Source organism: Microcaecilia unicolor, chromosome 5 (assembly GCF_901765095.1).
Source record: "Microcaecilia unicolor chromosome 5, aMicUni1.1, whole genome shotgun sequence".
NCBI lineage: Eukaryota > Metazoa > Chordata > Amphibia > Gymnophiona > Siphonopidae > Microcaecilia > Microcaecilia unicolor.
In genome coordinates, this window is record NC_044035.1 from 109,015,817 (window position 1) to 109,039,495 (window position 23,679).

At 45.0% G+C, this 23,679-nt stretch overlaps 1 protein-coding gene across 1 annotated transcript in view; it reads right to left on the reverse strand.

Annotated features, from left to right (window-relative positions):
- Window positions 1–23,679, reverse strand: part of ERCC6 (ERCC excision repair 6, chromatin remodeling factor) — a 189,238-nt gene that overhangs the window by 57,182 nt on the left and 108,377 nt on the right. The window contains exons 10-12 of the mRNA XM_030203175.1: window positions 22,368–22,484; window positions 18,963–19,058; window positions 4,017–4,235 (exon numbers count right to left, since the gene is read on the reverse strand). Coding sequence (XP_030059035.1) covers window positions 4,017–4,235; window positions 18,963–19,058; window positions 22,368–22,484 — 432 coding nt within the window. The remainder of the gene's footprint in view (window positions 1–4,016; window positions 4,236–18,962; window positions 19,059–22,367; window positions 22,485–23,679) is intronic.

Here is a 23,679-nt window from a genome sequence, read left to right on the forward strand (position 1 = left end):
CTTACACAGCTTCATAAGGTGAAAAAGGAGTATTTCACGAAGTTTATCAAATCCTCTGCAAACCCTTACAAACAGTTTTTTTCAGGTGTTTTCATTGTTAACACAGTCCTCTGGTCAGAAGTCAGGGGATTCAAGTACCGGTCCCCTCTGTGGACACCTTGGGGCAGTATTTTCTGGCCAAGGTGTTACTGTTGGAATCTTTATTCCCTCCCCTATCAGTTCTTTCTTCCTCTCTGCCAGATGCTGTTATGGGAATCTCTACATGGAAGGAGTTTAATATCCCCACATTTCAATGTTTTAAAAACTTTTGTCTTCCATGAACACGACTACCTCTAAGTTAGATCCGCTGCCTTCAACATGGATAAAATGTCCTAATCTTGAGCTACTGTCAGTTGCATATAAGCTAGTTTCTAACAGTCTCCCACAGTGTAGTTCCTAAAGGCTTGGAAGGCGGCAGTGGTTCGTCCACTTTTTACAAATTCCAAACTTGATCTCACAGTCCCTGCTATCATTCTGTTTTGAATTTAAGTTTTCTTTCTAAATTGGCTGAGAAGGTGATATATAACCAAATTGTAACAAATGTATTTCTATTATTCATATCCTATTGTAAGCCACACTGAGCCCGCAAAAAGGTGGGAAAATGTGGGATACAAATGCAATAAATAAATAATAAATAAATATGAACAACTTCTTTCTCAAACGGAGACTTCTCATGTTTCATATCCCCGTCAATCTGGATTTTGAGTGGGACATAGTACTGAGACTATTATGACTTCTTTATTGAGTGAAATTCGAAGCAGACTTGACAATGGGAAGGTAGCTTTAATTGTGTCATTAGGTCTATCTACTGCATTTGATCTAGTTAATCATCGAATAGATTACAGGCCATTGGAATCAGAGGTAAACTATTGGGCTGGTTTACATTGTTTCTGGAAAATCGTTCTTTTTCAGAGATTAATTGTGGAGTTCCACAGGATTTAATTTTGTCCCCTTTACTGCTTTTTTTGTTGTTTTGAGTCTTATTCCTGCTTTGATCCAGTCGTGTTTCATTTCATCTTATCAGTATGTGGCTGATATTTTGTTAATCTATTATGTGGACCTGCTGAACACTGACCTTCAGCCACCTGTTTGGATAAAGTTGTTGCCTGGTTAAAGGATCATCACTTAGTCCTTAATGAGGACAAGACTGTTTGCTGGGTGGGTGATCTTGGTTCCCTTCCAACTCTATAACCCAATTTGTTTGGTAGACAGATATCTCCTGTTTCATCTTTTCACTACTTATGAGTAATAATTGATTCCCATTTGACTTTCACTCAACACATCTATGCAGTTTAAAAAAAAGTTTTTTTCATATTGTGTCAATTACATAGTACCATAGATTCACAGACAATGAACTTTTACACACACTTTATCATGCTCACCTGACTTCCCGCCTAGATACTATATTGTAGTCAATATGGGGATTCCACAAACCACTCTTAAACATTTACAATCTCTGCAGAATACAGCAGCCTGCTTTCTTTGTCGAGCAAGGCACAGAAATATTGTAACCCCTTTATTTCTGAAGCTGTACTGGCTCCCTGTTAAATTTCAGATACAATTTAAGATCCTTATTTTGGTCTTTAAGGCAATGCATGATGACACACCAGATTATTTGGCTGTTCTGTCCCTTATGCTTCTCCTCAGATCTTGCGTTCTCTTAATGACCATAGATTGGTGTTACCTGGCCCCTCTCAAGCTGGGAATCTACACGCAATAGTGTTTTCTTCTTTTTGGTCCCCCATCTGTGGAATAATATGCCTTTAGAGTTAAAAGTGGCACTAACATGTTTTTAACTAATTTTTATTGTTTTGATGTTTTAATTTTTATGCTTGTTTGTATGATTGATTCTTGTTTTCTTTCCATTATTTCAATAGAGTTCCTTTTCTGCTATTTTGTACATCACCTAGATTTGGCAGTGTCGCAGATGGACGATTCATTAAATCTCGCAATAAACATAAACCAATTTTTAAAGAGAAAGTACAATGCATACTTCCATTTTGAAAACTGCTTAAGTAGAAAGTAGCCAGACACATCTGTGCCTCCTTTTGTGAATATTCATGTCACGTAAAACGTGCAAATTTTTGAAAATCTTAAAAGCAGGTGTATATTTATAAACTTTGCCCTGCCCTCTATGCAAGCAACACTACTCCCTACTGTGGGCTAATATTAACTGCCTCATGACATTACACAAGTCATTTACCCCCAGATTCTATAGTGGTCACCCAGATCTGCAAGCAAGCTAATTAGATAATGAACTATTATCAATTATTTGTTAACTGGCACTAATTAGGACTTACATGTGGATCTGCCTATTCATTATTCTTTAACACTGAGTGTCTAAATTGCTTCACGTGAAACTCAGAAGGGACGTGGCCAGGGGAAGAAGAATGGGTAGGTCAGGAGCATTCTGAAAATACAGGCACAGTGTAATAGAAGAGGATCATTTACGCAACCAACTGTCATTGGTTGCGCGCTGGCATTCACACCAGGTTTCAGTCCTCGCACCCAAAGCTGGATGTGGGAATCTGTGCTAAGCACTATTCTATAAAGGTTGCTTAGCACTAAGTGATCTTTATAGAACTGGTGCTTAGCAGGAATCTGTGAAAGTATTTATAATGTCCCTATCCTATCTCCTCTTTCCTACCTTTCATCCAGGGAATACATGTTTTTATCTTTAAGTCTGTGACCATTTGCCTCTCGTGGACAAAAAAAAAGGAAAACTAAACTGAAGCACTCAGAGAATAATGTTACTTCCATGGGCAAAACAGTGCTACACCCACTGAAATGGAGTTTTAGAAAATTATCCACCCAAACATAGATACAAGTGCATGTATACATTCAATATGCACATACTTTTTTTTTAAAGCTGAAACTTCAAATGACTGCATGCACTATATAGGACAAAAATATAAAAGAATTATCGTCATTAGGGCTGCACAAATAATGAATTAACAACTTAACTTGTGTTAATAATTTTACGCAATTAACTGCTTCTTTTCCTGCATCTCTCTCTCCCTTTTCTCCTCCTCTCATAGTCTGGCATCTGATTCTTTCTCCTTCTGGCATTTCCCTGTACTTCTGCAGCAGCCCCCTCCCCCGCATCTTTTGGTTTTGCTCTTTTTCTCCCGGCACCTCTTCTGACCTCTCCTCGCACTCTTGACAGCCCCCTCTCCTTCTCCCTGCCCTTGGCAGCCCTCGGAACTTGCCTTGACTGCTGCAATGAAAAGCATACTGCTTCTCACCCAGCCCACAGCCTCTCTCTGTAGAGACAGAAAGAGGAAGTTCTCTCAGAGGAGGCAGAACTTCCTGTTTCTGATGCTACTGAGAGAGGCTGCGGGTCCTTTAAGAACCAGCATGCTTTCACTGCAGCAATCAAGGCAAGTTCTGAGAGCTGTGAGGGAGCGCAGAGAGGAGGCTGCCGGAGTGTGGGAAGAAAAGATGCCGTGAGAAAAAGGAAGAGAGAAAGAAAGATGTGGATCTCGGGGTGGGGGGTTACGATGTTAAATTCCTTTTTGTTTTCCTTGTTTCTTAACCTGTGTGAAATATTGAAATATATGTCCTTTTAACTGTGTCTTACTTAGACAATTTGTAATTCTTCTCTTTTTTTTTTTTTTAATAGCTTTGAAACTAGAAAGTAGAAAAATAAATAAAAAGTGGTCAGTGGAGGAGGATGGAACCTGAACTTTCTTCAAAGAAACAAAAACATTTAGTATTATGAACATCATCTGGAGTTGGTATAGATAACACCTCTTATAAATATTTATACATATACTTTTTTACTGCAGAGGGAGCTATTCTTGGGGCAGAGTTTGGAATGCCATGCAAACCTCTGCAGATAAAACCAATACCTGAACTTTGCACCCGTTTAGCCAGTCTTAAAATTATACTCATATTGCACTGTGTGTAAGTACAGATGCATGCTGGTCTGATCCCTAGGATGAAGCGCCATTCAGATATGTTTGCTGTGCTCTTACCTGTCTAGACTGAGAAAACAGCAGCACTCTGTGCCCCTGCCTGTGCCAGATCTTCAGCAGCGACTCTACTACAATCATCTTTCCGGAACGTTTCCAGTATCCAAACTGGTCTGTTTCCGTCAACTCCTCATCAGGCACACCTTTCAGAATTTTGGGTCCACCTGAGAAGAGATCAGGATGGTTGCAGATTTTTCTCAGCGCGATGAGTCCAGGGAAAACCTAAATAAAAGAACAGAGACTTTTCTATAGTCACTAACTTTAACCAATAATGGTGTGCTAAGACATGAGAGAGGAGCAACGTTTAATATGATAAAACAAGGCCTTTGAAATTTTGTATTCAATTGCAGTTACTTAAATTGTACAGTTCACTGGGGCAGAGGTCCAAATACCTATATGTATTTTGTTCCAAAGCAATGGTTCTCAACCCAGTCCTTGGGGCACACCTATCCAGTGGGTTTTCAGAATATCCACAATGAATATGCACTGTTTCCTTTGTATGCAAATCTATCTCACACACAGTCATTGTGGATATCCTGAAAACCCGACTGGCTAGGTGTGCCCTGAGTACTAGGTTGAGAAGCACTGTAATAAAGTACTGAAGCATCAACATGTAAACTGCTTGTGAAGACTAGATTCGTTAAGATCTTATTGCCACGTTGCTGCACTGCATTCTTATCTACTGAGAATAACTGCTTTTGTATAACTGGAAATAATGCTGTATTTCAATGATTTTATCACAAAGAAACAGTTTGCTCTAGTCATTAAAATGCAGTTCTTTCACAGAGCTTAGGACTTTATTTATCAGGATGAGTTAAGGTAATAGTTCATTAATTTCCAGTGTAGTAGATCCTTCAAATTTCCCCTGTCTTTCAACATGAAGAAAGTTTTGGGGTCCCTGCTCCTAAACTGTGAGCAGAGTAAGATGATGAAATGTAGGATGGGCTGTAAGTTCCCATCCTGTGCTTTGGAGGGAACTATAAAAGATTATTAACCTGGGTCTGGGAGGATTTTTGCCAGTATTGGCAGAATGAGTTGTCAGAACCTAAGGGGCTCAAAACAGCCAAGAAGCAGCAGGCAGCTGCCTCTCTTCATGGCTTACTAGGCCCTGAACAAAAGAAAGAAGCTCCCAGGCCAATTTGGGGCCTAATCGGGGAAAAAAGGACTGAGAGGAGTGAAAAAGAACTATGGATATCCAGCTGATTTTTGCAGCAACTGTCTTATAGCAGGTTTCGAGGGATTCAGCCATGGTCTACTTGAGGACAGACAGCTGCACTGGTGTTTGGTATTCTTGAGGTCTTTAAGAAAGATACATCCCAGTAAACACCCTCCGAAGTTCACGCTGGTCTATGAGGGACTGAATCTCAGTGCATCTTGAATAGATAGTGAACAAATACAAATGCCTTATGGGAATTTTATTTTTCCCCCCTTGCGCCTTTTTTCAAATGTGGTTCTAGATGAGTGTAATTTTTGGAAAACAGGTAAAGAGCACAAAGCACAGCAAGGTACTTATCCTAGTACCCTTAAGGATTTTCAGACTCTTAAGGAGGCGTATGCCTTACTTCTATTCCCGAGGGAGGTTTAAGGGAGTCTGGGGTGCCCATTCAAGGGACCCACAAGAAAAGGAAGGAGACTGCCCTTCCAAGAGAATATGGAGTGGAAGATGATGTTTATTTGAGGATACAGGACGTAATCTACCCGACTACAACAAGTAGAGAAGAACCACCTGCTTACTTACTACTACTTATTTCTTTAGCACTACTAGATGTATGCAGCTCTGTACACAAATACGTAAAAGCCAATCCCTGCTCGACAGAGCTTACAATCTATTCAAGTCAAACAAAAATGACAAAGGAGAAATTAGATCTTACCTGCTAATTTGCTTTCCTTTAGTCCCTCCGGACCGGACCAGGATTGGACTGATGGGTTGTGCTCGCCTACCAGCAGGAGGAGACTGAGAAAAAACTCTGACTCTAGAGAGCCAATAGGAGCCCTGGCCATGTGACCTTAGCCTCAGTATTTGAATAACAAAGCAGGAAAGAAAGAAAGACCTTCTGTGCCGTATGGAATCCTAGCAGCCACAAAGCACTCGGCAATGCCAAGTATCAGAGCTCACCAGCAACTCTCACCAGAGAAGTGGTATGGCCCGATATGTATTACAGCTCACCAGCAACTCTCACTAGAGAAGTGGTATGGCTCACTTGTACTATAGCTCACCAGCAACTCTCACCAGAGAAGCGATATGGCTCACATGTAATATAGCTCACCCGCAACTCTCCCCAGAGAAGTGGTATGGCTCACATATAATATAGCTCACCCGCAACTCTCCCCAGAGAAGTGGTATGGCTCACATATAATATAGCTCACCCGCAACTCTCCCCAGAGAAGTGGTATGGCTCACATATAATATAGTTCACCCGCAACTCTCACCAGAGAAGTGGTATGGCTCACTTGTCTTATAGCTCACAAGCAACTCTCACCAGAGAAGTGGTATGGCCCACTTAAGATTTTATATATATTCCATCAACTGAGCTTACCAGCAACTCTCACCAGAAAAGTGGTAAATCATATTTAAGGTTTTATAGATATTCCAGCAACTGAGCTCAGCCACAACTCTCACCAGAGAAGTGGTATGGCGTATTTAAGGTTTTATAGATAGATTCCAGCAATTGAGCTCACCAGCAACCACCAGAGAAGTGGTATAGACCACGTAAAGTTCTGTATATATATAGTATTGTTCCACGAATCGTAAAGGAATGAATACACTTCCTACTGAATACACTTCCTACTTAATAAAAGAAGCTAAAGAGTAGAGAGAACATGGGAGGGGCCTGGTCCGGTCCGGAGGGACTAAAGGAAAGCAAATTAGCAGGTAAGATCTAATTTCTCCTTCCTTAGCGTCCCTCCGGACCGGACCAGGATTGGACTGATGGGAAGTACCAAAGCAGTAATCTGAAGGGAGGGACCTTATGAAAACTGCAGAGAAATGTTCATGCTGCATAGGCCACCTGGCGACAACTAACATGTAGTGTGTCCCAATGAGCAAAATAAAATGAAACTAGGACTAAGTTGCCAACTTACCAATGTGCACCGAGAGCACCAAAAATCGCCGTAGTAAGAAGAGAGCCCGCTTCTGAAGTTGTGGAATATGTTGTAATACGCTGTGGAACTGCCCTCTCAGTGAGAAGAGAAATAGACATTCTCATTTCCTTGATCCTTCGCGATATAGCGGGTTAGAAACAATGAAAAACTTTTACGCCTACTGGCTAGAAGGACAAAACCAATAAGAAAAAACCGATTGGGAAAGGTGAAAACTTTAAACTACAGCAGACTGAAAAGAAGTTACCAACCATAGAAGTATTCCACACATAGATCTACTTGCTGCAATGGCTACTGGGAAACACTGCTTGAAGAGGAAAACTTTATAGAAAAAGTTATGGCTACTAGAAAACAGAACTTTAAGAGTCTGTTCACCTAGTTCACCTAGCTGGTGGACGAAGCGGGAGGTACAGGTGCAGGACTCCTTTAAGAAACCGCTTTGACAGTGGATGCTGCATAAGCGTGCGGTTGTCAACAGTATCATGCATCACTGATAGAGCTGCCAAATGAACTCTAATGGATGAGTAAGACAGACAAGATTTCGCAAGATGCAGAAGATATTCCAAAACATGCAAAATGGATACTGTTTGTGGAATGAAGTGGCGAGAGGAGTACCACAGAGTGAACCGTCGCCACTTTGATTCATAGGACTTTAATGTAGATTTCTGTCTGGAAGCAATTAAAACTTGAAGTACTTCCTGCGAAAATATCAAAGATGTTGCAGACCCAGTAACCACGCCATAAGTTTGAGTGACTGGGGGTCCGGATGTAGAAGGGTGCCTTGGTTCTGCGTAAACACCTAGTGAGATGATGGAAGAAACGCATAAAGAAGGCTGAAAAACCCCTGCTGGACGTTGGCATCTGTCCCTGTCTCCGTCAAGACTGTTGCTGAACGGAAGAAGCAAGAAATGTTCGTGAGCCTGAAGGCAAAAAGAGATAGCCCTGAAGTGTCGCAGTGAGGAAGTAAGGCTGAAAAAATGAGAGTCCATTCACCTAAATGCAGGGTGACACAACTAAGAAAAAATGAGTACAAACTCAAGAGTATACTCTTAACTCCTCCTTGGCGGATGACATAACCCATTGCCATGGCAAGGACCAACATAGCTCTCTCCGCCTTGTTTGTCAGTAGGGAAAACAAAATTCACCCGAAGGTAAAACGAATTGCTGAGGTCCCCCAGAAAAAAAATATATACAAAAAAGCTTCTGCCAAAAAGTGTACTGCACGAAGCATCCCAATGACAGAACTAAGGTTCTTGAGATAACTAGATGACACTTAAATAGCGCGATTGATGACCCTGAGATTCGCAATAGGATGAAGGAAAATTCCTTCTTGGGCATTAGAAAGTAAAATTGCATTCTGCAGAATAGCGCGAGGAAATGGCCGAAGGCCCAAGGTCACCAAGAAAAATATAAACTGGGATGTTTGCAGAGGAGACAAAAGACTGTGCGCCAACCTGACTAAACAAAGAGAAAATCAGAGATATCTGATGACAGATCAAATGAGAGATCAAATGAGAGGCCTGGCTACAATCACCACACAACCTAGAGACTGTAAGAAATGCAACACCCGGTGCGTGACCTGAGAACTCTGCTGATAAGACTTTCTCCAATTAGGCAGTCGTCTAGGTAAGAATGAAATGACCCTAAGAGCGCAATGAACATCCTCTTAGATCTATAAAAGAACGGAAGAGAGAGTACTGCTGAAAATGACCGGTTAATGCATAAGCAAAAAACTAGCCATTCTCTGGATCCTGAGGAGAAGAGGAAGGGTGACCAAGGACACCAGTTAAATAGGGCTACAAACTCCAACCCTATCTCTATGGCGTTCCATAGTTGGGTAAGTTCTGAATATAGAAAGTTCTGAATATAGGAGTCCACCAGCTATGGTAGTACGCTCCGGACAGAAAAAAATTGTCCCAGTATGAACGTCTGATTCACCGGCCTGTAATTTCTTGGATCTCCCTAATCCACATACCACTAATCCACGTACCATGGTCATGCGTCCTCCCTCACTGAGATGTAGATTGTAAGCTCCTTTGAGCAGGGAACGTCCTTCTTTGTTAATTTGTACAGCGCTGCGTAACCCTAGTAGCGCTCTAGAAATGTTAAGTAGTAGTAGTAGTACCAGACTCACACCCAATAGATATGAATGTTGAGCTTGTTTCAGGTTAAAACACCGAACCTAGGCCCAGGGTCCCCGGTGTTCCTAGTGGTGAACAGCCATGGCAAATATTGTATGCGTTAGTTTGCAGAATTACTGCAAAGCCTTGCTTTTGGAGCAGAGATTTCTGTTCGATACTCTCGTGAGAGGTTTTTTTTTTTTTTTTTCTTTAATGCTGTTCTGGCTGTAGAAAGGTGGACATTTGAGCTTCCCCAGAATGGCAAAACTTATGTACCTATGCCCATTAGATATGAATGCTGGACTTGATGGACTTTAGGCCTTACCCAGCATAACCATACTTATGTACCTATGGTATAAATACACAGGAAGTGAGTGAATCCCCTTCCAATTGAAAGAACACTCTGGAGTGAAGGCGCATAGAATGAAAATGAAAAAGGACAAACTTGGAAATTACCTGTAACGAAAAAAGTGAAGTTGTGCCACAGCCACTTGGTGAAGGCAGTGTAGACAAGACTGTATCTGAATTCAAGAAAGCTTGATACAACATCAGGTCTCTAAGGAAGAGGAAGAGATAGCAGATGGTATGTATAGGCATACTGGACCAAACCAGGATGTTTATAATCTGCCAATGCTGAACTGATAGAGTAGAGACAAACACGAGTAGATGGTTTGAGGACCGTCCACTATCTTTAAGTGAAAGGATGACTTTATTCTCTAAGTGACCATATGTCCTGTAAAAACAAGAAGAAAGCTAAAATGAAATATGAGAGGTTTCAAGGCAGTTGGAAAAGAAGGGAAGACATGAATAAAGCATGCCTGCTAATGCAGCTGAGTGACTGGGAGCTTGGTAGACAGGACTGTCCCTCAGAGAATATGAAAGAGCTGATATATCCCCATGGCATCTGAACAATATACTGTATGCCTCTAGAGAAGGCTTCTTAAATTCGGAAAAAGAAAACACTGTATAACACTACAGCCATTGAGAGTGTCTGTTAAGTTCTTAAAGCGAATGCTACATACCTGTAGAAGGTATTCTCCGAGGACAGCAGGCTGATTGTTCTCACTGATGGGTTGACGTCCTCGGCAGCCCCCTCCATCGGAAAGTTTACTAGCAAAGGCCTTTGCTAGTCCTCGCGCGCCCATGCGCACTGCGCATGCGCAGCCGTCTTCCCGCCCGAAACCGGCTCGAGCCGGCCAGTCCAGTATGTAGCAAGACAATACAGTTCAAGGGAAGACTCAACTCCAAAGGGGAGGCGGGCGGGTTTGTGAGAACAATCAGCCTGCTGTCCTCGGAGAATACCTTCTACAGGTATGTAGCATTCGCTTTCTCCGAGGACAAGCAGGCTGCTTGTTCTCACTGATGGGGTATCCCTAGCCCCCAGGCTCACTCAAAACAACAACCATGGTCAATTGGGCCTCGCAACGGCGAGGACATAACAGAGATTGACCTAAAAAATTTACCAACTAACTGAGAGTGTAGCCTGGAACAGAACAAACAGGGCCCTCGGGGGGTGGAGTTGGATCCTAAAGCCCAAACAGGTTCTGAAGAACTGACTGCCCGAACCGACTGTCGCGTCGGGTATCCTGCTGCAGGCAGTAATGAGATGTGAATGTGTGGACAGATGACCACGTCGCAGCTTTGCAAATTTCTTCAATGGAGGCTGACTTCAAGTGGGCTACCGACGCAGCCATGGCTCTAACATTATGAGCCGTGACATGACCCTCAAGAGCCAGCCCCGCCTGGGCGTAAGTGAAGGAAATGCAATCTGCTAGCCAATTGGATATGGTGCGTTTTCCTACAGCCACTCCCCTCCTATTGGGATCAAAAGAAACAAACAATTGGGCGGACTGTCTGTGGGGCTGTGTCCGCTCCAGGTAGAAGGCCAATGCTCTCTTGCAGTCCAATGTGTGCATCTGACGTTCAGCAGGGCAGGAATGAGGACGGGGAAAGAATGTTGGCAAGACAATTGACTGGTTCAGATGGAACTCCGACACGACCTTTGGCAGGAACTTAGGGTGAGTGCGGAGGACTACTCTGTTATGATGAAATTTGGTATAAGGAGCCTGGGCTACCAGGGCCTGAAGCTCACTGACTCTATGAGCTGAAGTAACTGCCACCAAGAAAATGACCTTCCAGGTCAAGTACTTCAGATGGCAGGAATTCAGTGGCTCAAAAGGAGGTTTCATCAGCTGGGTGAGAACGACATTGAGATCCCATGACACTGTAGGAGGCTTGACAGGGGGCTTTGACAAAAGCAAACCTCTCATGAAGCGAACAACTAAAGGCTGTCCCGAGATCGGCTTACCTTCCACACGGTAATGGTATGCACTGATTGCACTAAGATGAACCCTTACAGAGTTAGTCTTGAGACCAGACTCAGACAAGTGCAGAAGGTATTCAAGCAGGGTCTGTGTAGGACAAGAGCGAGGATCTAGGGCCTTGCTGTCACACCAGACGGCAAACCTCCTCCAAAGAAAGAAGTAACTTTTCTTAGTGGAGTCTTTCCTGGAAGCAAGCAAGATGCGGGAGACACCCTCTGACAGACCCAAAGAGGCAAAGTCTACGCCCTCAACATCCAGGCCATGAGAGCCAGAGACTGGAGGTTGGGATGCAGAAGAGCCCCTTCGTCCTGCGTGATGAGGGTCGGAAAACACTCCAATCTCCACGGTTCTGCGGAGGATAACTCCAGAAGAAGAGGGAACCAGATCTGACGCGGCCAAAAAGGAGCAATCAGAATCATGGTGCCTCGGTCTTGCTTGAGTTTCAACAAAGTCTTCCCCACCAGAGGGATGGGAGGATAAGCATACAGCAGGCCCTCCCCCCAATCCAGGAGGAAGGCATCCGATGCCAGTCTGCCGTGGGCCTGAAGCCTGGAACAGAACTGAGGGACTTTGTGGTTTGCTCGAGATGCAAAGAGATCCACCAAGGGGGTGCCCCACTCTTGGAAGATCTGACGCACCACTCGGGAATTGAGCGACCACTCGTGAGGTTGCATAATCCTGCTCAACCTGTCGGCCAGACTGTTGTTTACGCCTGCCAGATATGTGGCTTGGAGCACCATGCCGTTCCGGCGAGCCCAGAGCCACATGCTGACGGCTTCCTGACACAGGGGGCGAGATCCGGTGCCCCCCTGCTTGTTGACGTAGTACATGGCGACCTGGTTGTCTGTCTGAATTTGGATAATTTGGTGGGACAGCCGATCTCTGAAAGCCTTCAGAGCGTTCCAGATCGCTCGCAACTCCAGAAGATTGATCTGTAGATCGCGTTCCTGGAGGGACCAGCTTCCTTGGGTGTGAAGCCCATCGACATGAGCTCCCCATCCCAGGAGGGACGCATCCGTGGTCAGCACCTTTTGTGGCTGAGGAATTTGGAAGGGACGTCCCAGAGTCAAATTGGAGCAAATCGTCCACCAATGTAGGGATTTGAGAAAACTCGTGGACAGGTGGATCACGTCCTCTAGACCCCCGGCGGCCTGATACCACTGGGAGGCTAGGGTCCATTGAGCAGATCTCATGTGAAGGCGGGCCATGGGAGTCACATGTACTGTGGAGGCCATGTGGCCCAGCAATCTCAACATCTGCCGAGCTGTGATCTGCTGGGACGCTCGCACCCGCGAGACGAGGGACAACAAGTTGTTGGCTCTCGTCTCTGGGAGATAGGCGCGAGCCGTCCGAGAATCCAGCAGAGCTCCTATGAATTCGAGTCTCTGCACTGGGAGAAGGTGGGACTTTGGATAATTGATCACAAACCCCAGTAGCTCCAGTAGGCGAATAGTCATCTGCATGGACTGCAGGGCTCCTGCCTCGGATGTGTTCTTCACCAGCCAATCGTCGAGATATGGGAACACATGCACCCCCAGCCTGCGAAGCGCCGCTGCTACCACAGCTAGGCACTTGGTGAACACCCTGGGCGCAGAGGCGAGCCCAAAGGGTAGCACACAGTACTGGAAGTGGCGTGTGCCCAACTGAAATCGCAGATACTGTCTGTGAGCTGGCAGTATCGGGATGTGTGTGTAGGCATCCTTCAAGTCCAGAGAGCATAGCCAATCGTTTTGCTGAATCATGGGGAGAAGGGTGCCCAGGGAAAGCATCCTGAACTTTTCTTTTTCGATAAATTTGTTCAGGGCCCTTAGGTCTAGGATGGGACGCATCCCCCCTGTTTTCTTTTCCACAAGGAAGTACCTGGAATAGAATCCCAGCCCTTCTTGCCCGGATGGCACGGGCTCGACCGCATTGGCGCTGAGAAGGGCGGAGAGTTCCTCTGCAAGTACCTTCTTGTGCTGGAAGCTGTAAGACTGAGCTCCCGGTGGACAATTTGGAGGTTTTGAGATCAAATTGAGGGTGTACCCCTGCCGGACTATTTGCAGAACCCACTGATCGGAGGTTATGAGAGGCCACCTTTGGTGAAAAACTTTCAACCTCCCTCCGACTGGCAGGTCGCCCGGCACGGACACTTGGATGTCGGCTATGCTCTGCTGGAGCCAGTCAAAAGCTCGCCCCTTGCTTTTGCTGGGGAGCCGCGGGGCCTTGCTGAGGCGCACGCTGCTGACGAGAGCGAGCGCGCTGGGGCTTAGCCTGGGCCGCAGGCTGTCGGGAAGGAGGATTGTACCTACGCTTGCCAGAAGAGTAGGGAACAGTCTTCCTTCCCCCGAAAAATCGTCTACCTGTAGAGGTAGAAGCTGAAGGCTGCCGGCGGGCGAATTTGTCGAATGCGGTGTCCCGCTGGTGGAGAGACTCTACCACCTGTTCGACTTTTTCACCAAAAATATTGTCCGCACGGCAAGGCGAGTCCGCAATCCGCTGCTGGATTCTATTCTCCAGGTCGGCGGCACGCAGCCATGAGAGCCTGCGCATCACCACACCTTGAGCAGCGGCCCTGGACGCAACATCAAAAGTGTCATAAACTCCTCTGGCCAGGAATTTTCTGCACGCCTTCAGCTGCCTGACCACCTCCTGAAAAGGCTTGGCTTGCTCAGGGGGAAGAGCATCAACCAAGCCCGCCAACTGCCGCACATTGTTCCGCATGTGTATGCTCGTGTAGAGCTGGTAAGACTGGATCTTGGACACGAGCATAGAGGAATGGTAGGCCTTCCTCCCAAAGGAGTCTAAGGTTCTAGCGTCCTTGCCCGGGGGCGCCGAAGCATGTTCCCTAGAACTCTTAGCCTTCTTTAGGGCCAAATCCACAACTCCAGAGTCATGAGGCAACTGAGTGCGCATCAGCTCTGGGTCCCCATGGATCCGGTACTGGGACTCGATCTTCTTGGGAATGTGGGGATTAGTTAATGGCTTGGTCCAGTTCGCAAGCAATGTCTTTTTCAGGACATGGTGCAAGGGAACAGTGGACGCTTCCTTAGGTGGAGAAGGATAGTCCAGGAGCTCAAACATTTCAGCCCTGGGCTCGTCCTCCACAACCACCGGGAAGGGGATGGCCGTAGACATCTCCCGGACAAAGGAGGCAAAAGACAGACTCTCGGGAGGAGAAAGCTGTCTCTCAGGAGAGGGAGTGGGATCAGACGGAAGACCCTCAGACTCCTCGTCAGAGAAATATCTGGGATCTTCCTCTTCCTCCCACGAGGCCTCACCCTCGGTGTCAGACACAAGTTCACGGACCTGTGTCTGCAACCTCGCCCTGCTCGACTCGGTGGAACCCCGTCCACGGTGGGGGCGTCGAGAGGTAGACTCCCTCGCCCGCATCGGCGAAGCTCCCTCCGCCGATGTAGTCGGGGAGCCTTCCTGGGAGGTGGCCGCGGTCGGCACCGCACGCGGTACCGACGTCGGGGACCTCAACCTGGGCGATGGGCCAGCCGGCGCCGCGCTCGACGGTACCGGAGGCGCAAGCACCGCCGGTACCGGAGGGGTAGGGCGCAACAGCTCTCCCAGAATCTCTGGGAGAACGGCCCGGAGGCTCTCGTTCAGAGTGGCTGCAGAAAAAGGCTGAGAGGTCGATGCAGGCGTCGACGTCAGAACCTGTTCCGGGCGAGGAGGCTGTTCCGGGCTGTCCAGAGTGGAGCGCATCGACACCTCCTGAACAGAGGGTGAGCGGTCCTCTCGGTGCCGATGCCTACTGGGTGCCGAATCCCTCGGCGACCCAGAGCTCTCGGTGCCGACACGGGGAGGAGACCGGTGTCGATGCTTCTTCGACTTCTTCCGAAGCATGTCACCGGAACTCCCCGGCACCGACGAGGAGGACGTAGAATCCATCCGTCACTTCCTCGGGGCCGAGACCGAAGAGGGTCGATCCCGGGGGGGCTGTACCGCAGGAGCCCTCAGGGTAGGAGGAGACCCACCCGAAGGCTCACCGCCACCAGCAGGGGAATGGACAGCCCTCACCTGCACTCCTGACGATGCACCTCCGTCCGACGACATCAGCAGACGAAGTCTCGGTACCACCGACGTCGATGCAGTCGCCCGATGCCTCGGCGCCGATGCAGAGGTCCGATGCCTCGATGCAGTCGATGGAGCGGCAGCCAAGGGAGATGGTCCGGACGCTGACGACGTCGATGCACTCGATGCCTCCGGTGCCGATGCCGACGAAGAGCCCGAGAACAAAACGTTCCACTGGGCTAATCTCGCTACCTGAGTCCGCCTTTGTAACAGGGAACACAGACTGCAGTTCTGAGGGCGGTGCTGGGCCCCTAGACACTGAAGACACGCAGAGTGCCTATCAGTGAGCGAGATTACCCGGGCGCACTGGGTGCACTTCTTGAAGCCGCTGGAAGGCTTCGATGTCATGGGCGGAAAAATCACGCCGGCGAAATCAAAAGCCGAAATGGCGAAAATTGAAGCACCAAATTTAGAGGGAGAAAAATCTCGACCGAGGCCAAACTAGGCCTACCCCGACAACGAAAGAAAACTTACGGGGCAAAACTTGAAAAATACGGGAAGGGCAGAAAACCCGACAGGGTCTTCCGGAACACTTCCGGAGCGCTTCCCAAACTTTTTTAGAAGAAAATACACAAAAAACACGTCGAAAAGGACGCGCGAGGTCGACTCTCTGGGGCACGAACGGCGTAACACGACCGTACCGAGCGCGGACGAAAGAAGACTGGCCGGCTCGAGCCGGTTTCGGGCGGGAAGACGGCTGCGCATGCGCAGTGCGCATGGGCGCGCGAGGACTAGCAAAGGCCTTTGCTAGTAAACTTTCCGATGGAGGGGGCTGCCGAGGACGTCAACCCATCAGTGAGAACAAGCAGCCTGCTTGTCCTCGGAGAAAACACTATATAACATCATAGGCATGGAGTAAAATGCTTGAAAGGAACTAAGATATTATGGTCAGAATTGCAAAGTACCAATCAATTGACTCTTAGACAATGTAGTCCTATTCACCAGGGAATGAGAAAGACAGAAATTTACTCTATGCCTATAGAGAAAGTTTCTAAAGTTCTTAAAACACTGTATAATACTACAGCTATTGAGGAAAATGCTTGAAATTAATTATGATATTATGATAAGATGTAGATTTTCCACCAGGCAATGAAAAATGACTGAGCACCAGAAAAAACTAGTGTTAACAGCCCCATGATACATAGAAATTTAAAAGAAGGAAAGCTTGTTATATATCCATATATGAAAGGAGCCCCCTTTCAACCAAATATTGCCTGCTGATGTGAAGAGCATTTTAGAATACGCCGTTCAGCACATACAAAAGTGCTCTATGAACTGCAGCCTTACCTTCAGCAGAGAGATCCCCGACTGATAAGATGGAGGGAGAAACAAAATGGCCGCCATTCGCTCCACTGGCCCTGTGGCGATCGTCAACAGCGCGCCCGACACCTCCGAACAAGCGGAGCCCAGTGGAACGGCGAAGAAACAACAGCCGGCGAAAAAGGCCCCGAAAAAACTGGAGGCAGCACCGGACCCGAAGAAACCTTGAAGGGAGAGCAAAATTTACACGTTCCGGCTGCGTGAACTGCGCGACACTGACCGACAGCAGCTGTTTGAACTTTTAAGCCATATCGGAAAAAACAGGTGGCCGCGCTTACGCGGTTCGCACCTTTCTTTTTTTTTTTTTCATTTGTTTAAACTGCCGCCGCCAAAACGCAAGAAAATGGAGGAAATTAAATCTGACGAGAAAAATCGCTGTTTAAAGTCACAGATACTGAATTATTTTCTTCTGTTTGTTTTTTTTTGTTTTTTTTTATAACCCCTCAATCATAATAAAACACTGGAGCTGCCTGCTCGTTAGAAGTCTGGGGAAAGAAAGGCTGCTTCTTTGAATTTCCTTTTATTTGATTTAATTCTTTTAAAGCAGCTACCTGTTAAAAGTGGCTGCCTCTCCCAAAGACGGTACACCTTTCCAGAGAAAGGGACGGCCCTTCCCTGCTAAGCCAGGGAGATGGGGAGGAAGAGGGGGTGGACTCGAGACACCCGAGTTTAACACCCCCGAGGCTGTCAAAGAAAGAAGAGAAAGGAAACCCTGTCAAGCCTCTAAATAAGATTCCAGGCACAGAAGAATTATCACAAATATCTGTAATATCTAAAGAGAAAAGGAGAGAGACTAATGGGCTCACTTCCTACCTGCTGGGAGACTGAGAAAATACTGAGGCTAAGGTCGCATGGCCAGGGCTCCTATTGGCTCTCTAGAGTCAGAGTTTTTTCTCAGTCTCCACCTGCTGGTAGGCGAGCACAACCCATCAGTCCAATCCTGGTCCGGTCCGGAGGGACGCTAAGGAATAAGGAATTGGAGAGTTTCATTTAATAGGAATGATTAAAACAACAGGTGAATAAAAGGGTTAATAATTAAAAGAAGCCTCAAAAAGCTTTGGAGTCTTATTTAGTATTGACAAAAAAAAAAAAATGTCTACATATATTAGGTGAAAGAGAAGCGATAATTGAACTATTCTCATACTGTGTACTCATTGCAATACTAAACTGTGAGCTAAAGACTCAGCCTCTTAATTTCCAAATGTTTATTACAAATAACTAAATGTAGCTGAAACCAAGAGTGCTACACTGATTTTGGTTCAATACAAACATGAAAAGTCTTTCTGCCGAATAGATAACTGAAGGCCAGAAGATTTCAAATTTGACTCTGCAACTTCATGATCCTTGAACGAGGAAGTCAATAGCCAAACCAAAGAGGAGGAGAACACAGAACTGAAAGTGCTGCCCTAAAACAGCAAAACATAGGAAGCGCTAGTGGTTCCGATGGATGGGATGTATTTTCTTAGATTCCTTCTAAGCCTATTTCCTCTTAACTTCAGTGAATGTCCCCTCATTCCAGAGTTTTCCTTCATTTGAAAAGGCTCACCTCCTATACATTATTCTGTAGATTATTTATGTGCGTGAATAAATTAGCCTATTTTATAACCTGCGTGTACTTGCAAATCCACCTGTGTCCTACTAGCAAAGTATGCACCATCATGTCACTGCACATACTTTTACGCTAGTCGGAATTTGATTAACAGGCCACATATGTATCCCCATTATGTGCAATTCTTCAACCCGATACACAACCAGAAAACTGAGAATGAAACCTGCGTATACCTGGACACATCTGTTTTCCCAACATATTTGTTCCTGAGTAGAAATTACCTCTCTCTGTTGGATTTTAGTGCTGCTAAACAGAGGTAAATTAATAAAGGGAGAGAATGTACACAACTAAATTCATTTCATTTAGTAGCTTCGGCTGATCTTCAGGTAATGGTCCCCAAAGTAAACAGGCAGTGCTATTACATATCTATCTCCACTGTCCTTTGTGACATCCTCTATTTCCTATTTCCACCAACCTGCATGTCTCCGTTCAGAATCCCGTACACTTCTTTTGAATCAATGAAGTTCTGATACACTTGACGCTGTTCGTTTGTCAAACGACAAAACAGCACCTATAGAAAAACAAAACCGTCACCTTTTACCATTATATGCTGTCAGCTCGCATATGCTTCAAAAGTTGTATGAAAGACAGAAGACACTGGAGAAGCTGAAAAGCCTACTTTTAATCTAACTGGGGAAAGGAGAGAGTAAAAGGGTTTGTCCTCGTAACTTTAGTTTTTAAAACTGAACGCCTTCAGACAGGTTAAATTTTGTTGGTAGGACAAATTTTAACCAGTTAAAATAAGAGATGAGACAGGCACGCTAGAAGCAGAGTTAACATTTACCCAGACAACACTAATATTCAGTGCTGTCTAGGCAAAGTCATCTGGTAAGTTGAGCCATCTTAGAGTTAACTGGATGGCTTAGCTGGTTAAATTTAGACAAGTATACTCTGCTGCCTAGCTTAATGAACTAAGACAATTATCCAGTTAAAGCTAAAAACAGATAATTTTAATCAGATATAGGTCCCCTGGTTTTTATATGTTTGTCACTGAGGTTGAGTATTACTATAGAGTTTTAACTCATTTGTTACACTGTACCTGGCATTTTTGTGAAAGGAGCACTTCATCCTTTTACAAAGTTATTGCTGCTGTTTCGAGGTTCTGTAGTTATATTAAACAGTTCCATGAATATAAATGGAAATAAACCAATTTAAACTGAAATTGACAAAAGTAAACAGAGTACTCTGCCATTAACAGGATTCACTATCATAGGACTTCTTAAAGCTACACTGTTCTCGCATCTAATGATGTCATAGTGCTGAATACCCATTAATACCATTACAACCCTAACAGAGATTCCAGTGTCACTATTTGATTTGTTCCAAAAATGGACACAATAGAATGGTTTTGGAAATCTGGGCTTAAATGGACAACTTTGACTGTTTAGAAACAATTTTACATTAGAAAACTCCAAGACTGTATTTATGAAGATTTATGCTTGGAGAAATTAAGGAACTTGGAGGGGCATAATCGAATGCAAAGGCCCATGTGTAAAAACGTCCATCACCGAGAACGGGTCCGTGAAGGGGCGGGCCGAACTGTATTTTCGAAAAAGATGGACGTTTATCTTTAGTTTCGAAAATATGGTTTGTGCCGGCCAAATGCATTGGATGTGGGCGTTTTTTTGAGCTGGGCGTGTTTGTTTTTCAGCGATAATCGAAACCGCTGCTGGCCATCTCAAAAACGGACCAGATCCAGGGCATTTGGTCGTGGGAGGGGCCAGCATTCGTAGTGTACTGGTCCCCCTGAGATGCCTCTGTGCCAGCCTCAAATATCATACCTAGCTCCATGACAGCAGTATGCAGGTCCCCAGAGCAATTTTAGTTTAGTTGGTGCTGCGTGGGACCCATGCAGAGAGCAAAAATCGGAAGAAAAAAAAACATGCAAATGCAGCCAGGGTTGTCCAAATTAAAACAGCAGTAATAGGGGGATTCTAACCAGCCACCTTCTGATTACAAGACCTGTGCTCTAACCACTACACTACTTATTCAGTTGCTTAGAGGTTCCTTCCCTTTCCATTAAGTCCCTCCAAGTTTCTGTCAGCCAATCACAGCTGTTTAGCTGATACTCACAGCTGTTTAGCTGACATCGGTGTCAGCTAAACAGCTGTGATTGGCTGACGAAAACTTGGAGGGACTTAATGGAAAGGGAAGGAACCTCTAAGCAACTGAATAAGTGGTGTAGTGGTTAGAGCACAGGTCTTGTAATCAGAAGGTGGCTAGTTTGAATCCCCCTATTACTATTGTTTTAATTTGGACGTCCCTGACTGCACTTGCATGTTTTTTTTCCTTCTGATTTTTGCTCTCTGCATGGGTCCCGCGCAGCACCAACTAAACTAAAATTGCACCGGGGACCTGCATACTGCTGTCATGGAGCTAGGTATGATATTTGAGGCTGGCGTAGAGGCTGGAAAAAATATTTAAACATTTTGTTTTTTAGGGTGGGAGGGGGTTAGTGACCACTGGGGGAGACAGAGGAGATCATTCCCGATTCCCTCCGGTGGTCATCTAGTCATTTAGGGCACTTTTTTGGGACCTGTTCGTGATAAAACAGGGTCCAGAAAAAGTGACCTATATTCTCGCTAAAAACGCCTTTCTTTTTTCCATTATCGGCCGAGCGCGCCCATCTCTCCTCGGCCAATAAGCATGCCCCAGTCCCGCCTTAACCACGCCTCCGACACGCCCCCATCAATTTTATTCGTTCCTGCGACGGAGTGCAGTTGAAGATGCCCAAAATCGGCTTTCGATTATACCGATTTGGGCGCTTTTGCGAAAAAAACGCCCACCTCCCGATTTAGGTCAAAATATGGGCGTTTTTCTCTTTCGAAAATAAGCTGGTTAGCCTTCTGTTTGACAACTTCACCTAGGCAGTGCAATATTCTCTCCTAAGCACACCAGCCTGCTGTCATTGCTTATATCAATGGGGATAAGAAAAGCAACAAATATACTATTTAATTCATTTTTGGCTTATGAAATACATGGTTGATTTGTTACATAAAAGTGAAGCACTTTCCATTCAATCCTTATCACTTGACTCTTCAACGTACAAGACCAAGTGAAACTCTTGGATTACAATAGGTTAATGCAGCTTACTGCTCAGTCAGTCACCTCTGCATGAGTACACCTCATGATGTTCAAAAAAACCTGATAGACAAGATCACTCCATTATCTTCGGCAAGCCCCTACTCATATGTTAGGAGACCAGTTTTCAATGGATAGTGATTGACTGTCATAGAAAACAACATTCAACTAGTTTACTCTGCTTTAAGAAAATTTCTATCCAAACACAGGAGTGACAGAATTTATGAGGGTATATATATAATCAGAAAAAAAACTTCTAACGAAAACATAATCTACTACAAAAGATTAAGAAAGCAATGGTAGCTGCTCAGGGGATGCCAAGCCTACATTGATAATATTAATACATATGCCAGTTCAAAATCTTATTTGTATTGTTATTTCTATACTCACCTCCCTTACAATGTTCTGGCTAATATCTGAATAAATATCAAATGAACTTAATTTTTAGCTGGCAATGCCCACTATTTATATACCATCCATTAACTACATGAAAGTCAGTAATGAAAGACACAGGAGTAGGATAAAGGCAATTTTCCTCTCTAATCCATGATGCACCCCACGAAATATGTAAAACCACTCTGCTGTACATAGAGAGCACTTTGAATGCTGGAAGACAGCCTAAGAGTTAAAAAAACACCTTTTCAAGAATCTGGCAAAAATCTTCAATATTACTACTTTTATTTTCACACAAATCACCTTTTCAGTTATTTGTCCTGCAGCTGCACTTACCTTTCCTTACCTGTTCATTTTTATCTGGCAACGAAAGACTCATTTTCACATCAGCTTTCATTCTCCGTAAAAGATAGGGATTTATGGTATCACGTAAAACACAGGCACACTTATAAGCAGTTTTAACCTGGGGTAGGAAAACAATGTGAAAAAAAGGCTTTGCTGGAATATTTCTGACTTTGCAAAATTCAATAGTAAAATAGCTGTAACATAAGATGGGAAACCAAAGTTCTAAAATTCTTAAGCACATGCTTTTAAATACTCTTGCATATGTTCCTCATGGGGAAATCCTGACCTCTGATATCTTTTAATTTGCTTATTTTGGACCTTAGTTTCAAGAGTTTTACTGTAAACACGGAATGGGATAAAAAGATGTTAAGTACGTTACCCTGTTAAGGCAGGGCTTCCCAAACCTGTCCTCATAATCCCATAGCCAGCTTGCTTTCAGGATATACACAGTGAATATGCATTACATAAATCTACTCAGTATATATAAATTTATAACATGCATACTGATATCCTGAAAACCCAACTACTGCTTATTTCTAAAGCACTATCAGACATACACAGAGCTGTACAGGCACCCAGACAGTCTTGGTTTCATAGAATTTATAATTAAGTCAAGACAAACAGGGGCGTGACTCTAGAGACCAAGATGGCATCTGGAAGGCGTAAGCTGTGTTGAGCTCCATGTTTGGACCAAGGTCTACCCTGAACGTACAGGGAAGAGAAAGGCAAACATGCAGATTTACTTTTCTGGTTCTAGTGACCCAACCTAACTTGTGCAGGCAACCCTTGAATCCTGTGGAGTAGGGCCACATAAAGAGGTTCCACTGGCTGAGGGCAGCCTTAATGACTCTGTGCTACATAGTTTCGATGGGGCTTTGCTAAGCCTGGCAACTCCATCCATACTGCTGCAATCTGGTGGTATCACTGCGCACCTGGTCCCAGGTGGGCAATGTGGTGCCTCAGCAAAGAAGCATCTAAAAGTGTTCATTTTTCTTCTCCGATTGCTTGCTGGTCCATTGATTCCTTTCTGTGAGTTGCAGCATTTGGAGAAACCAGCAGTAATGACATTAGATGCTCTTTGGCACGCACTCCAGCCTCTGGACAATTTTCTTCAGTTTACAAATTATAAAAACCACATGTGAAGAAACAATGTGTTTTAAGCCTGTAAAATGTATTGGATATTTTCCTGCCTAAATTAATTCTAAAGTGCATTTCTCTAGTTTGGCCAGCAGGTGTGCATGTTTCATGTTACAGCTGTTACAGAAAAGTGAATGCCCCAGGGGCGTAGCCACGGATGGGCCTGGATGGGCCCA